Source organism: Dermacentor albipictus, chromosome 1, assembly GCF_038994185.2.
Source record: "Dermacentor albipictus isolate Rhodes 1998 colony chromosome 1, USDA_Dalb.pri_finalv2, whole genome shotgun sequence".
Taxonomy (NCBI): domain Eukaryota; kingdom Metazoa; phylum Arthropoda; class Arachnida; order Ixodida; family Ixodidae; genus Dermacentor; species Dermacentor albipictus.
Genome location: NC_091821.1, coordinates 233,248,812 through 233,265,267, shown reverse-complemented (window position 1 = coordinate 233,265,267; position 16,456 = coordinate 233,248,812). Strand labels below are relative to the sequence as shown.

General features: G+C 45.5%; 1 protein-coding gene across 2 annotated transcripts in view; it reads left to right on the top strand.

The window, feature by feature from the left end:
• Positions 1 to 15,840, top strand: part of LOC135897259 (2',5'-phosphodiesterase 12) — a 40,470-nt gene extending 24,630 nt beyond the window's left edge. Inside the window, exons 6-8 of one of the 2 annotated variants that reach the window (XM_065425854.2) lie at positions 9,647 to 9,802; positions 9,899 to 10,016; positions 12,579 to 15,840. In XM_065425854.2, the coding sequence (XP_065281926.1) occupies positions 9,647 to 9,802; positions 9,899 to 10,016; positions 12,579 to 12,838 (534 nt within the window). In that variant the 3' untranslated portion in view covers positions 12,839 to 15,840. Of the gene's footprint in view, positions 1 to 9,628; positions 9,803 to 9,898; positions 10,017 to 12,578 lie in introns of both variants that reach the window. The other variant, XM_065425853.2, reaches the window with a different exon arrangement.
• The last annotated feature ends 616 nt before the right edge of the window (positions 15,841 to 16,456 follow it).

Below are 16,456 nucleotides of genomic sequence, written 5' to 3'. Positions count from 1 at the left end.
CGGAAAATTTCGCGATTTGAGATTAGGATTTCTTTCAAGGTGTAAGGTTTGAGCTTTGTTTGTGTTTTCGTTTGAGAAGCTCGAGATTTGAAAGAAGCGTTTTAAGTAAACATGTAGTCTCGCGAGATGCTCATTAATAAGTAGATAGGCTTTTTTTTGTGTGTATGAGTAACCTGAAGGTCAAGGTTATCGTCGAAAGGCCTATGGTAAAGCGCGTGTGTTATTTAACCTTCTTTCTTTTTAAGCGTTTTGAATTTTGTAAGGTTAAGCGCGTAGGTTTGAGTGAGTGCATGATTTGCACGGAGAAGCGTTCTTACTTCCATTAGCGCGTGTCCTGTGTGGAGGGAAGGAAGCAGACTTTATGACTGGGTTGCTAGTGTGTGTTGAGGGCAGCCGTATTCTGACTTCTTTAGTGAGCATGCGTGGAAAGAGTTAGTAAAAGACGCATTATTTTAAGGGTTCTGCGGAGTGTGTAAGTCCCGCAAGTTTAATTGTTCGTTTATGTCACGTGTCCTGTAGGACTTTCAGGGAAGAAACGTGAGTAAGCGTGAATGCAAAGTTTGCCTACAACGCAAGTACGCGTTCTGTTTAGTGACCACAAGGCTAGTGCGCTTGTGATTACGTACTTGTGAGGTTGACCAGATTGTTCAGTGGCACCATTACGTGCGATAAGTACGCCACTGCGATAGATTGGAAATATGCTGTTCGTGTAGTTAGGCCACTTAAGTTATGTTCGGCTGTTTTCATTTGTTGTTTGCATCGTCAACGACCCTTTTGTTTTGCAACAACAATAGTACTCTGGTCTTGTCGGCAATCGAGGAGAAATGGATAGCTGTTTGGAAGGGTGGTTGGAACTGCTTTGTCAAAATTGGGGAACTAAAAGATCAGGGTTGATTTTGACTCAGTAATAGCCTGGCGAGTCAGGGGTGAAGAGCCTGCGCTTACGCGTGGTGCAGCGCTGTGTTGTTTGGTTTGTTTGACGTATGTTCTCCAGGGCCCAGGATCCCGAGGGTTGTCAAACGAGGCTCGACCCCAGTACCCTTCAGCTTCTATCAGCGTTCCTCATGGCCAGCGAATTGAGTTCACCGGCCATTCAGAACTACCGGGGCGAGGACGAGCTGTTAGATATGGAGCTGTTTCCTGCGATTACTTCGAGTTCCCCAGACCACATCGGATCGCAGCACAGCTAATTGAGGAATGCCGAAGCAGGAAAGCACATTCCAGAGGAGCGGCCGAGCAAACACGTTTAAGGCAACAAGTTCACGTGCCAACAAGTTCGTGCGCCGCCGGGATTAGCAGGTGGGCATCCGACAATGGAGCATGAGCAGCCCTCCCCTTCCCCTCGTTAGAAGTGCATTGCCAGTCTGCGAGGCAAGACCACAGAGAGCCGCCAGGTGGGACACCGCGACACGGGCGCCTACCATTGGCTGAAAGTGGCGTCATCGGAGCGGACTCTCCCATTGGTCAAACATGACGTGACTTTCAGTGCTCGAAGGGTTTATAAGAAGCCTTCCAGAGAGACCTGAGCATTCTGGGACATGCCCTGATTCCCTGATTCACCTCTCTCGAACTTCTTGCCGCGGGCCGCAGCGTCCGAGTTGCTGCCGGCCCGTAATGACTGTACTACTGTTACTTGTCGCTCACCTCCCTGTACATAATGTAAAATAAATCCCTCCCAAGTTTGCTTTCATCCCGAAGTCCGTCCTTTAACCCCTACAACGTGCAACATTGTCGGTGGAGCCTGGCGGAATGATGCGACGTCATGGGCGGGATTTTGCTAATGGTTCAGTGATTGTTGTTGGTCCCGAAGTAGAACAGTGAATTTCCTCCACAAGAGAGGAGAAAAAGAAGTGCATAAAAAGTGAATCTTGAGTGTTGCGGGAGAGTGCTCCCGCTCCTATCGATGCTCCTAGTCGTGCTCACGCTGATTCTAGTACTCGTATTAGTGCTAGTGCCAATGTAAACCACCATCAGGTAAATTTGTAAATAAACGCTTTTCCGATCTGTTGGACGTCGCCCGGACCTCTCGAGCATCCGGCACCTGGCACATCATCAGCCACGGAACCGTAATGGCCGCTCAGACACCGAGTCCCAACAACTATATGACAGCGGTGGGATACGCTACCCTGTGTCCTGATACGATCTTGACTGGATGAGGTGGGTCTTCACCGCAAGAATCAGGAAACGACGACGAAACCAGGCATTATGATGATGAAAAAAAGTAGAAAAGATTGTATTCACTTCATTGGTACATGGTTGTGACTTATCCGAGTCTTGAATGGTTCTGATTTAACACGGGGGCCAGGACGGCCTTAAATAAGTTACCCTGTTTCCCTCATTGAGGGAATCCACTGACCAGTCATAAACGCCGAATCATTCACCACCTCTGTCGCCGCCCCACTGGTCGTCAGTGTGCTGCTCGAGGTGCTCATGTCTTCAACGAGCTCCTCATATATGTGGTGCACCTGTCTCCGATGTGTCACAGTAGGAGGCAACCGCCTGTCGTCGACGCTTTCCCCTGGGAGTTCTCGACGAGGGCCCTTTCATTGATAAGTGGCCACTTCGTGACGGTCAGAAGTACAACGTTGCTGTGTTGAAGAGAAGTGAATGATGAGGCATGAACATCAACTGTGACAGCTGCGTGTTGCTGGTGGGGCATCCCTCCATCGCCAGATATGGTAGTCGATGGCTTCTTGGAAAATTGGAAAACTTGGGTCGATCATAACAGTCCCAACAACTGGATGGCAGTGGTGAGATGCAACCTGCGGTCAACGCCAGTCTCCATCATCCGATTCACGAGCGACTGATTGGAAGCTGATGTGATCGACAACACTCCATCCTGTCAAGAACCAACGTATCTGGATGTAAACTTCAAAAGGGAGGTGTCAGGATTCATGACTGCATATGGTGATTGCATGGCTTTTCTTCACTGAGATATCACCTGGCTTTGCATATTTTTTGGGGGAGGTACAAAGCATTAATTTTATGTAGCCTTTGATGGAAGTATTTGGACTGCATCAAGGTTGTTGTAGAGTGGAGAGTTAGCAGCACTAATGGCAGCCATAAACTTGAAGGCACTAAAGAAGCCAGAATTGTTAAACTTGGCCAGAGAGTTGGGCCTCCAAACTGCCGAATCGAAGAGAAAGCCGGAGATCATTCAGGCAATCGAAGCGATCGGGGCAGACAATGAGGAACTTGACGAATGTCTAGAGAGCATTAAGCAAAAATAACAGGAGCGCGAGCATGTGGCATGTGAGGCCAAAGAAGCGCTCGAGAGAAAGCGTGCAGAGGAACAGGAAGAGTACCAAAGGAAACTGGAACGCAACAGAATTCAGATGGAAGAAATTAGAAGGGAAATCTAGAATCTTCGAGCGCAACAGGTACAGTCCAGGCTGGGTATGTTTAGTCTGTGAAAACGTGGAAAGTTTTCTTGATCTTTTTGAGAAGGTTTGTGCGCAGGTTGAGCTTAACTGTGAATGTTGGTCCTTTGAGCTGTATGGTGTTTCCCCCTAACATGTCGGATGTCTCACCTTTCTGATGACGAGTTCCGAAATTACAATACAGCCAAGAGAGCTTTATTCCGGCATTTCAGTATACCAGTTGAGAGTGGAGGGGAAGGGTCAAGGGGATAAACAGAGAGCTCTTTCTCTTGAAGCAACTGAGCGACAAGCTGCGGTTGGGGTCGCATCGGTGAATGGAGAGCACGGGAAGTGCAACGTAGCAGAACCCTCAGAGGTAGAGCACGTGGAGAGCGTGGCCGTTGCCTGTCTACAAATGGGGGCCATTTTGGAAAACATTCCTTGTTAGGACGAGGCTGGTTCCAGCACCCATGTGAAGGTTAAGGAGTCTCTGGACACCTTCCTCGTGCCTCTGTATATGGGAAAAATGCAGGAGTCATCTAAGGTAAGCCCAAATAGCGGGGCAGCCGAGCAAAGTAAGGAAGCAATGATTTGAGATTCCAGTAGTACTGCCGGGGAGGGCCTGGCTAAGCAGAAAGTTATCAGCGTTAGCACAGGTAAATTGGCTCGGCAGTATAGGGAACAGAAGATTGCTGTGGACTCGAGCTTTGGAGAGAGGGCAATTTAGGCGTCCACCGAAAATGAGTTAATGGCCATCACGGAGAGCTCTCCTTGCGGGGACAAGGCTTGTTCCAGCGACCCCAGTAGGGTCAGTGCGGATCCTTGTGCCTCAGTACTTGAGCGACTCTCAAGCATTGTGAAATGTAGAGAGCAAAGACTGCAGAAGTAAAGCCAGTGGCAATTTCGGAGGGTGTTTCTTGCGGAGATGTTTCAGAATTGTCCAAAGTAAAGCAGAATGCCGTGGTGGCCGAGCAGAACAGGAACCCAACGCTCCTGGGTTTCACGTGCACTATAGATGACTGGGTGTCAAAGAAAAACGTTTTCTGACTGTGCCGGGAGAGAAAAAGAGCCAAGTGCTTGGTGCAGCGAGAACTTGAAGAAGATGCCACACCGCAGCATGCTAGACAAGGCAACAGGCATCGCGCAGAGTGGCAAAGAGTTTATTGTGGTGGTTCAGAAAATGGAAGCATCGCCAAAGGCTGACTGAGTCAGAACGAGGCGCGTTTCTGCAAAAAAGGGTGCGGCTGAAATGTACAACCTGGCTGAGACACACACATGTGAACCAGGCCAGTCGAACAGGCACTGAGGTGGAATGTGCCACGAGAGCGAGGGCAAAGGGAGAATGGCTATTCTTCCTGCATTTACAGCCTCCTCTTCATGGACGAGAAAGCAAGCTATATGAGGACACACAGTGGCAGGTGTCTGCAGAGGGCAGTGTAAGTCTGGCGCCCTTTGTTGTTCTCGGCGTGGCCCAAAGGCTTTCAGACTGTGACCGCTTCGAGCACGCCTGAAGAGGCAATAACTGATAAATTGGGCACACCCATCAGTTTCTTGTTTGTACGTAGAACATGATGCCTTTTTTAAGTATTAAGAACTTTTGCTTTTAAATTCAAAGGCTCGTGTTAGGCTCCGAGTTTCTTTGTGTTGTTGTGCAAGCCAGTTACACGAATAAAAGTGTGAAGCAGGTTTTGCGACGGTGGTTGCTAATGGTCACGCTGATTTCTGTTGGTAAGCATTAAGATTGTAGGTTTGCAGAGACATACCTGTGTTAATTTAATGCTTACAGTGTAGGGCGTGTATCGGTTACCGTTGTAGAAATTTTCTTTGCTGAAGTGTGTTTGGAGAAGCAAAATTTTTTGCTCAAGGTTTCTTTTGTGCGCAGATCGAGTGTAACAGTTTTTTGGGTTTTAAATGTCACTCAGTGAATTAGTTTAAATAAGAGTTGAAGTGGTCAGCAGCGCTCAGTACATTTCGCATTAGAGGCACTGGTACTGGCTGGTTGCATTGACCAAACAAGCAACTCAATACGAAAAATTTGTCGGTTTGACCATTTTTTATCGCAGTCACGAATTCCGTAGTTCAAAAATTCACCTTAGTTTTCTTTCTTTTATGGCGAATTATGAATCGCACACCACATAGGCAAATTGCTAGTATGGAACAGCAAAGATGCGGGACACGTTATTGGGAGAGGGTCCCGATTCTTTCAAAAAAACTTCTGCCAATATGTACTGGGTAACACCATTTATGGCGGTCTTGGAGCCATTCGCTATAAGAAGGGTAAACTTAAGAGTAATGCTGACGGTCTGAGTCGTTGTCCCTGTAGTGTAGCGCTTATGCCTACTCTTGTTGCCATTTCATTTATATGTTGGTATTTTTTTCATACGCTTTTTATTATCACGTGGATGTATTTGATTGTTAGCTGATCTTGGTGATCACTTATTGGAGCTTTAGGAATTGGCTGTTTTTAGTGTTTTAGGGGAAGGACATGCAAAAGGGGTAGAAATGCAGTATCGAGGTCTGTTTTTTGTGTAGCCTGGTGTGTCTCTGTGGAAGGTGGCCTTGTGTTCGCTTGCTTTGTGGTTGTGGCTCTGGCACTGTTCTGGAGTGACTGTTAATGAAACTGAGGACAAAAAAATTGCAAGAGCGGTTTGCAAGTGCAGCTTCACCTTGTCTGGCCCGAGGACAAAAGGCACAAAAGCACCACGAGGTCTGCTGAACGACTGCAGGGAATCCATGTGCTACGAACATAGGGTTCGTCACAATGGAAAGAAATTCCGCTGCTGAAACACCGATCCCTTGCCCAGTAACTGCTGGCTCCTACGTGTTGGGATCTTCATTCCCTGCCGGAGATGCTGTTACGATAGGCATTTAGCATTGTTATACCCGGCATTCCTTCTCGACTATTATTGCTTCACCGGCGACCATGTAGCTATGAAAGGCCCTTTACGCTGCATCATCACTTTCTCAGGATGAGGGAGCTGGCCACTAAATCAGCATAACCAAAGTTCACGGGTGAGACAAGCACCCGCCAGGACTATACTGGACCCAACATAGACTGTAACGTGCAAGCAAAGGGGTCCACAGCAGCTGGCGCCCTTCGTGGAAGCAATGAATACTGTGAAGACCACTCCACTAGAACCTGACTCTGACAAGTAGACAGTCAAGAATGGCCCGCTAATTGATAAAAGGGGTCAACGTTGAGGACTTTCATGAGAACGACTTCGCCATCAAGTTCCCAGTTCTTCACGTCGTTGCCTCGTATGTGGGGCTGAACGTGCAACATTGGAGGTGGAACAATGCGACATCATGGGCGGGATTTTGCGAACGGTTCAACGATTGTGGTTGGCTGAGAAGAAGAACAGTGAATTTCCCCGACAAGGGAAAGGGAAAAAGAAGTGCACAAAAAGTGGATCTCGAGTGTTGTGGGAGTATGCTCCGACTCGTACTGGTGCTCCTAGTCATGCTCATGCTCATACTAGTACTCGTACTCATGCTAGTACCAATGTAAACCATCATCATGTAAATTTGTAAATAAATTATTTTCCCATCTCTTGGACGTCATCCCGGACCTCTCGATCGCCGAGCACCTGGCACATCATCGGCCATGGAACAGCAATGGCCGTTCAGGCACCGAGTCACAACAACTGTATCACAGCGATGGGATATGCTACCCTGGGTCCTAACGACTGTATGACAGCGGTGGGATATGCTACGCTGGGTCCCAACAGCATGTACAACTCGGTGATGGGCAATAACATTCTGTATGATTAGCTTGCTGTGAGCTGAAGAAGCAAAAGTAAACTTAGCTGCTGTGCTTTGGTGCAGCAGAAGTGTTTTCTCCCATTCAGGTTTGTACATAAGCTAAATGCATACATTTAGGCAGTATTTTCTGCCATGAAAATATTAGAGTTTGTATTTCCTTGCTCACCAATGAAACTTGTTATGGAACCAATTGGCAGTGGAGGTGGTATCATGGTGTAATGATGGAAGATTGCATAAGGGTGAGCGATTGTGTTTGTGTTGCGACTAGTTTTGATTAAAAGTTAAACCTCGATATAACAAAGTAGATAAATCGGCAATTTGCTTCGTAATATCGAAATGTTCTGAAATTTAATCTTTTATGCAAGTAGAGTTGCCGATTTATTTTTCTTACGGGGAAAGGGGCCGCAGAATTTTCTGAATTATCAGGCAATGGAAAAAAAAAAACATTTGAATGAAAAAACAATTCACTTTGATGAATTTGGGAGTCTGCAATGAATTACATGGTTTCATGCCACGTCGTGATATCTTCACACTGGCAGTACGAATTAAGGAAAGCCAGCCACGCTTTCGCTTGCACCCCACCCTCGCAGCTGATAGTGTCGCCCGCACTAGGACGACGCTATCATGAAAAGCGACGGTAGCGGATGATTCATCTGCCTCTCGCGCTAACGAGTCACCGAAACTCAAGCTTACGCGCACTCCAATACTAAACATGTGGGAAGACAGCTTACATGATGCCACGCCGTCTCGGCACACCCACTCTTTGCACACGCAGCAGATTACCTTTAAAGCAGGGTGTGTGGCTGCATATACTCTCAGCTGTGCTTACAGCCATGTGCAGCCATGGCTGAGACGTGCGCCAACAAAAAATTCACGCCCTAAATCGCCCTAAATCGAAATCTTTGCCTCTTCCTTCGACTTCTGTGCTACTGCTGCTGCTGTTTCCTTGCATGCTGCATCGGGGAGTGGTTCAGAGCGTGTATATACATGGCAGGAGCGTGGCAGAGAGGATAGGCGACGTGAGAAACTCGTTTGAACCTTTGCACCACATCGAATGTGCACAGTGCCCTCTGGAGCTCCCTGGGCGATGCCACAATACCCTCTTGACGGCTGTAATTATCCGTGACCCCCGCATAAGCATTGCAGAAACTGCAGCATTTACCTAACGTGCAACCATCCAGAGGGGAGGTATATAGAATGATAGAGAGTAGGGGGGGAGAGGAGGCAGAGAGTGGATAGAACCGACGCAGCCACGAAACTCGTGGCAACCTTCACTCACAACTCGCATACATGGGGGAGGGTGGAGAGGGAAAAGGCAACATGAGAAGGCGAGGAAATGCTACTACTTGGGTGCCTCAATGCGCACGCCCCCAAGGCACCCTAGCTATTACTAGACGCGAGAGCAGTTGCAGACAAACTGGATAAATTTAAGTTTAAGGTACGGTACGGTACGTTTTTGCTATTTCTGAAAAATAAACACCATGCAAATTTGTCAAGCGAACAATTGACGCACGGGGTGTAGACTCAAGGCACATTAAAGCACCGTAGCATCTCAGCGAAATTGTAGCACTATAGAGTCTAGGCGTTGCACTTCAACACCTACCGCCCGCCATAGTAGCTTTGCGGCTATGGCACTGCTCAAGGTTGTCGGTTCAATCCAGACCGCGGCAGCTATATTTTTATGGGGGCGAAATACAATAACACTCGTTTACTTAGGTTTAGGTGCTCATTAAAGAACTCCAGGAGATCAAAATTAATCTGTAGACTGCCACTACGGCATGCCTCATAATCCGATTGTGGTTTTGGCAGGTGCAGTCCCATAATTCAAGTAAAGTTTAACACTTCTGCGCCAGTGCGATGTGCCATGTGAGTAATGACAATACTAACCTTCTTGGTGGTTATAATGGCACACAATGCCCCAAGGAAACACGTCTCACTGTTTGTTTTGTGAACTACAAAGACAAACAACAGTGGTGCGTGCAAAATAACATTTACCGTCATCTTCACTATTCTCGTATTGCACTAAATGCTTAAGAAATGAAACATTCACCGTCAACATCACCGCTAATTATCGTCAGTTGAAGCAAACAGCAGAGAAAGCTTTGCTGCCGTTGATTCCCACAGTGCGTGGGATCTGCATAATTTTTTTGTTTTCTACTGCATAGTGTTGTCAACATGTGAGGGCCTGCAAACAAATGCAACAAGCCCTGTTTCTGACTTGCAATCATCAGAAAAAAAAAATGGTTATGGCTGCAGCTGCAAATTTTACAGGGCCTTTGCTGTAATGGGTTCTGCTGTCTATGCAAATGGCTGGGAGCAATAGCAGTAAAACAGTTTAGCATACTGTGTTACCATCCAATGCTGCCTGTAAATCATAACAATACCCCGAAATTGAACTTCTATTGACATTCTTTATAGTAGTGGCAGAAGAAAGTCAACATTTATTACCAAACTTGTGCAGTGCTGGTACAATAAAGTTACAACAGTTGTAATGTTTAAGGTTATAGTTTTTGCTTTGCATGCAGATTTTACTCTTGGAGCCTCTAGAATTGCCCGGAAGACTGCTTTTGGTGGCGAACACGCACCTTTACTACCATCCAGATTCTGACCACATCAGACTGCTCCAGGCTTACTGCTGTGTACGGCTAGTTGAGTGGATGCAAGGGGAATATACAGAAAAGGTAAGCATCTTCTGCAGCAGGCCTTCTCCAGTTTGACACATTGTCTTGGGAGTACCAAGTTTCCTTTGTCTGGTCATTTCACTTTGAATGTTGCAGTATGGTGTTGTGCCTGCTGTCATCTTTGCTGGCGACTTCAACAGTTGTCCTGCATTTGGAGTGTACCAGCTTATGACCTGTGGATATGTGTCACAGGACAGCAGAGACTGGTGTAGCAGTAAGTGCACAGTTATTGCATATCACAAACCATTCCAGGGAGTGTGTTGTTCAACTTAACACCTGCAGAACTTAAATGGTGTATGGAATCTGTAGCAACATTGCAAAGACTCCGATTAATAATTTTATCTGAAAATGTCGGGGATACGAACTTAAGGAGATCGCATAAGGTGAACACACAGGTGTGAGCTTGCCTCTGAAGGCTTATTCAATGCTAAACTTGGTTTCGTGTCACGTGGTTTTGTTTCACACGAAATGCATGAAGCACATTTGCGCCAAACCATGCATAAAATGGCATACTTAGCACCATAGGCATTGTTGGTCTTTGATATGCTTCATGCATTCCACACATTCCACTGTTCTCATCTGCCAGCTCCAACTTGGACGTGGCCCACTTCATGGTAGTCATGGTCATGTTTTATGGTCCTCTGTCTTTGACATGCTTATAGCGATTCTCGGATATTTGCTATCTGTGCCCTAGCAGTTTAGCCTGTCTTCATAGAGCGTCTTCACCAAGCATAGGTATGCACAGGTTTAGCAAGCCCCATTGCAGCAGCCTTTTGCCCCCCCCCTTCTGTCTTAGCGGCGTGACTTTCGTCTAAGAACCTGCCTAATCCCTACGAAATTTCCGCAGCACAGCCGCAGAGGGCACAGAGTTGCTGCACATTCAAAAATGAAAGACGTCACAATAGTGACATACATACAAAAAGAGAGACAAACAACAAACTTCTTAAAGGCACGTTGAAGTTGATTGAAGCTACACACTTTGGGCGCTTTCTACCAGGTGCACCGCAGCTGTAGCGGAAAAGTAGGCATGTAGTTTTGGTTGGAGGAAAAATAAATACTTTGCAGGGCAACCTACTTTACGAATTTTGCCAGTGGTCCATTGCAATACCCATTGACCTGAAGTGGGGAGGGGTGGGGCACTTGCCCCGTGCACATGCCTATGGTGCCATGTATGCCATTTTATGCACTGTTAGGATATTATTTCCATATGCAACAAAAAGGCAGCAGGCACAGGGACTGTCGATAGTGGCTCCACTCACAAGCCTTCTTTGCTTTGTTTCTTTCTTTCCCTTCTCATTTTTTGCTTCACCGTTTATGCAACGAGTGCATATTCGAACCACTCAAGTCAAAGCTCTGAACGGAATACCGAGGCACAACCTCACACACACACATCCTGCTTCACCTCAGACCCTGTCTTGCACTCTTCACACTTGGCCATCCGTTCCTCACATATGGCCTCCTCTTCACTGAGTTCTTTGGCTTTGCAGATCATGATAGTAGTGGAAGGCCAAAGGATTTTTATCAAATCAAGCGAATCTGTTGCAACATTGTTTTGCACTTGCAGCAACAGTTCTCGAGAGCCTCCTTCAACGCGCTTACCATTTTGTCTGAGCCCATCGTTTCCAGCAAAATGTTACGAAGACATTACTCAAAGGAATAAAGCCATTGTATTCTTTACTGAACCAAAATACATCATACCACAGTGCCCAGCTTCACTTCAACCTCTTCATTTCTCACAGTTACTTTGCTTCTTTGCCTTTAGCCGGTAACAACATACGATGGCACATGGCTTTTGTGCGGATTTTCTTGGGTGTCATGACTAATTGATGTTTTCCATGAGATGTGCTATGCAGCTGTATTGGGCCACACATTGAGTAGCAGCATAGCAGACGATTGAGCAAACCGGAGCAAGTGCCAAAATGTTGCAACCTCCCATGTGACCACCTTCTGCAACATGATATCATGACAGACACATTTTTAGAAATGAAATCAGAACTGGTTCGTAGGAAAGCTATTATTGTAAATTGTTTAGGGCACTGTGAGGCTTGCCAGTATTTTTCTAGTGTCTCAAGGTCAAGGACCATAATGTCAGTACTCCTTTAAGAAGGAAGAAGGTTACCATATTTCACGATTCTACCACATCACCGATTGTAATGTCCAGTTATATTACTGCCGAAATATTTAAAAAAAAATAATTTGGTGCCAATTCTACGGCACACATCAAGTAACAAAATGCGATTCAATGCGTACCCTGTTAAAACAATATTATGGAACATACAAAGGCACACAGACACGCAAACAGCTTAACCTTAGCGGCTAGTGGCTGTCGGAGTCTGATGACACATTCTTTTCACTGTCTACTGACCACAGAAAGTCATCTTCAGTGCCACCTAATGCATTAGAAATGCCACACTTCTGGAGGCTCGCGCCACCATCATCTGCGGGAGGGCATTCCACGCACCATGGATCTACCTCAAGATTTCTCAGAGCGTTGCTTTTGTCAGACGACCTGTTTTATGGCAGTGCGGCTAGCTACCTTGCATTGAGCTTTTTTTTTTCTTTTTTTTTTAAAGTAACAGTCGGTTTCATTTTTGAATTTGGGTAGAATTAGTTACGATTGTAGCATGCCTTTTATTGAAAAAAAGTGCGCGTTAGATTCTTGCAAATATGATAATTGCATTTAGTGGTTTTCTCCAGTTCTGCAGTATCCGACATGTATGTTTCTGGGGGAAGACTCTAACTGCTTAGAAAGAATATTCTGTGCATATGCATGCAGATGTTGAAGAAGCTGTGGTGGGCTTGGAGGCAAGGCAGAAGATTCCCTTGGCAAGTGCATGCGGCATCCCTTTGTACACCAACTACACCAGGGGCTTCCAGGGCTGCCTGGACTACATCTTCTATGACTACATGCAGCTAGCTCGGGAGCATGTAGTACCTATGCCAACTCATCAGCAGGTCACCGAACAGGAGGCACTGCCCAGTGCACACTTTCCATCTGACCATGTGGCACAGGTTGCCACACTCAGATGGCTTTGAACCTGGGTGCAAGAATTCAAGAACTGGCAGCAATCTTCCAAGCACAAGTTAATTACAAAAGCTGATACTTGCCGGTTGTGTGTTAAGGTCATGGGGTCCTGGACTATGGCTTCTGCACAGCCAAAGTTGTGGCGGACATGGTGTACAAAATTCCAATCAGCCATAAAAATTTGGGTTTCAAATTAAGTCAGATTCATGCTTCCGAAAGAGACACTGAAGGCAAACATTAGGTCAAGCTAAAGTAATGAATTAGTGCTTTGAAACGATCAAAGCATCACTTTTACTGCAAACAGATTTTTTTGTAAGGTAATGAAATATCTGCAACGGTTACAATACTCCCTAATGCAAAATTTGAGTGAAGCTCTACACGTTTTCATTTCACGATATATTGGCTGGCACAGACAGTCTGTCTTGTGTGGCACATTGCAAACAGAGCGATTGTGGTGCGACAGCCTCGCTAATCTGGAGATTGCAAGAGGCAGCACGTGAGTGACGCGTGGGTGCAATTCACAGCAGCTGCTGCAGACAGAGCTCCCAGACGACGCACGCTACTCTGGCACCATCCCGTAGCCATCGTCACCGCACTATGCTTTTATTCTCCCACTTTCGCCATACCCTCCTCCTAGGACGCTTTCCTCCTTACAGCTTTCATCTCCTGCTGTGCTCCGTGTTCGCTCTTTCATCCTGGGCTGTTCTCATTTGCTCGGTTATGCCGAGGCTCACCACAGGAATGGGTGCCCAAGAGCTGTGCTCCAAACCCAAAGGCAGAGCATTGAAAGCGATAGCAAGGCTTAGCGTTGCACTCGAGCTCCTTGGATGATGTTCTGACACTATGTGGAGGTGACATGTTCGCGTGATGCATCATGCAAGACAATGATATATGTGCCACAGCTGCCTAGCAGTAATGCGAATCTGTGTGCACACATTAGTATCATGGCTCCGCTGAAGAGCCACTTGAACTGAGCAAGATGCTACATCCACTCCAATTGGCTTTGTCATTTTTGCAGCAGAACACACTGTACAGGTACCTCTGAAAACCGTCTAACCCAACACACATGGGTTGCGCATGCGTCAATCCCTTGACAACATGGCAGTGGCAACAACGACGGCGTGAACGCACCTCAGGTGTCTGTATAATTGTTATCGCAATAAATTGGCAAGCGCATACAACAGGACTGGTACCGCCACTGTTAAAAATGTGGTACTGGCATGCATGGCATATAACGTCCCATTTCAAATTTGCAAGTTATGTAGTCAGCCAGGGACAATAAAAAAGAAGTCAGTTAAGTTACATTTAAATACGAAAGAAAGCACATTTTGCACAATTTTCTTGGATTTTTCTATAGAACTCATGGATGCTACCTCTGTATTCCTTTGTTGGCACTGTTTACAGCAGTGTAGTGTCCTCTCCTGTGGCCCTCTGACTCTAAGCAAGCCGGTAGTGCATTACTTCCGAGATCAGTGCACTTCCTACAGAAATCACACCGCTTGTGGGTAACTTGAATTGCAGAAACATTGTGTGGCTTATAAGTTTTTATTTTCTGTACAACTAAGTAATGTCTTGGCATAAAACAAATGTTTGAGATTTCTGGAAGGGGACTCTTAATTGTCTAGATTTATTCAATGTTTGCATTTAGTGGCCCTCTCTGTAGAAAGAAACTAATTGTTATTTTCTGTGTTAGCATGAACTATGTTGCATTTTATATGCCACAAAAAGCCCCACAAATGTTTTGACATGAATGCAGTATGGGAAATTTACCCAGTGAGAAATCCTTTCTCTTGTTGGGAATGTTTCATTATGTTCCATTGCCTTCTGAGAAGTGCTTCACATATGTGTACTTGGAGAAGTGGCAATTTGTAAAAATTTTGAATGGTCTAGTTGTGTTTTTGGGGCAACTGGTTCCGCACCTGTGGTCACATTACACTCTTTAAAAAATTACACCCTTTGGGGCTTATCTTGTGCTACAACAATTTATTTATCACAGTACCCACAGCGCCAGTTTGCCATTACAGTGGGGGGGAGAAATACATATATCATTGACAAAAAGCAGTTAATTTAGAATACATGAAAAAAAAAAAGATACAGATCAAGGCAAATCGCCGTCACAACAAAAAGAAGAAACAAAGAAGCAGAGCATAACCGTACATGCGCGAAGTGAAACAAAGCGGTTCTGTTGACGCAAACACAAAGCACAGAGAAAAAAAAATTGCAAGTCATACGACTGAAGCAAAGGCATCACTTGAAGATAGCGATACAACATCGCTGGGCAACCTGTTCCACTCACTGACCGTCTTGGGGAAAAATGACATCTTAAAAAGCTCCGTTCTACATCTATACTCCTTAATTTCAATAATCGTCAATAACAATAATCGTCATCTGTCAAGCCCGCGCTTCCTTTCTTTAATGCTGTGAGCCCGGTACTTCCCAGTCACGAACGGCTTGCACGTTATCACTGTGACACAAAAAGGAAAGGAAAGTAAAAGAAACGCTACCAAGGCAGATGACAATCATTGTTGTGGGACAAATATACACCCTAAAGGGTGCAACCGTTTTAAGAGTGTATGTGTATTGCTCAGTTCAAGCCTACTGCAAGTGATCGCTGACCATTGCTGTATGCAATGTGTATGATACTCCGAATTCAATGTCAGCAAGCTGAGGGGCCTTCCATGAGCTTAGAGGTGCATCTGAAGAATGGAGTACAGTATGAAGCAAATCAGCTGTTACTTTGTCTAGACAGCATTGCTGTAGAACATTGATGTCAACGTGTCATCAGTGGAGTTCAGGAAAAGGCCCAATATTGTGCCTTTCAAGTATCTTTTGAGCATTTGTACACTTGCAAGTGTTTGCAACTTCTAAACTAGAGCCATCTCCTAAAAAATTTTCAATCTTGTTTCTTCAGCTTGTATATTTGTGAAAGATAATGCAAGCCTATTTTGGCTCTAAAAATTTTGTGACAATTTTATTGTAGAAAAAGAAATTGAATAAAGGGATGAAATTGGAATAGTGGCATCAAACTTTACATGGCATGGCTGTGATAAAAAAGTATAAAATGAAACACCATACTTCTTTGACTTGTGCATTTTTTTTACTCTTGAAATGGAGCAGATTTTCCATGGGTCACACTTATGGCTACATGATGACAAAGTACACTGTGTTGCAACTGAGTATCCAAGCACTGATGGCATAAGAAGCAAACTTTATTTAATATTAGCCACTTCTGGCAGCCACTGCCACTCCCATTCTATTTGTTACTTGAGCTTACCTTATTGTCCCTTCAAAGATGCTTGCTCGTGGTGTTGGTCATGCTGGTAAATGCAATGTTTGAACCCGTGGGTAATGTCTTGTATTGTAAAAAAAATGAATACATAAATCTGAAGCCTTTTACTACAGTGGCTGCCATGCATCCAAAATTCATGAGTACATCTGTTGAAGCGATGACCCTTTCAGGCATCCTATGGAGGTCTGCAAATGACTATCTGAGGTCATCCACTTGGGAGTATGCATTGAAATTCCACCTTACACTGCTGCTTGACAGATTGAGTGGCTGTAGCATGGTTGTCATACTACTAAGAATGGCAGCAAGTCGCAGCTGAGTCGTCACATGGCATGCTCTGATA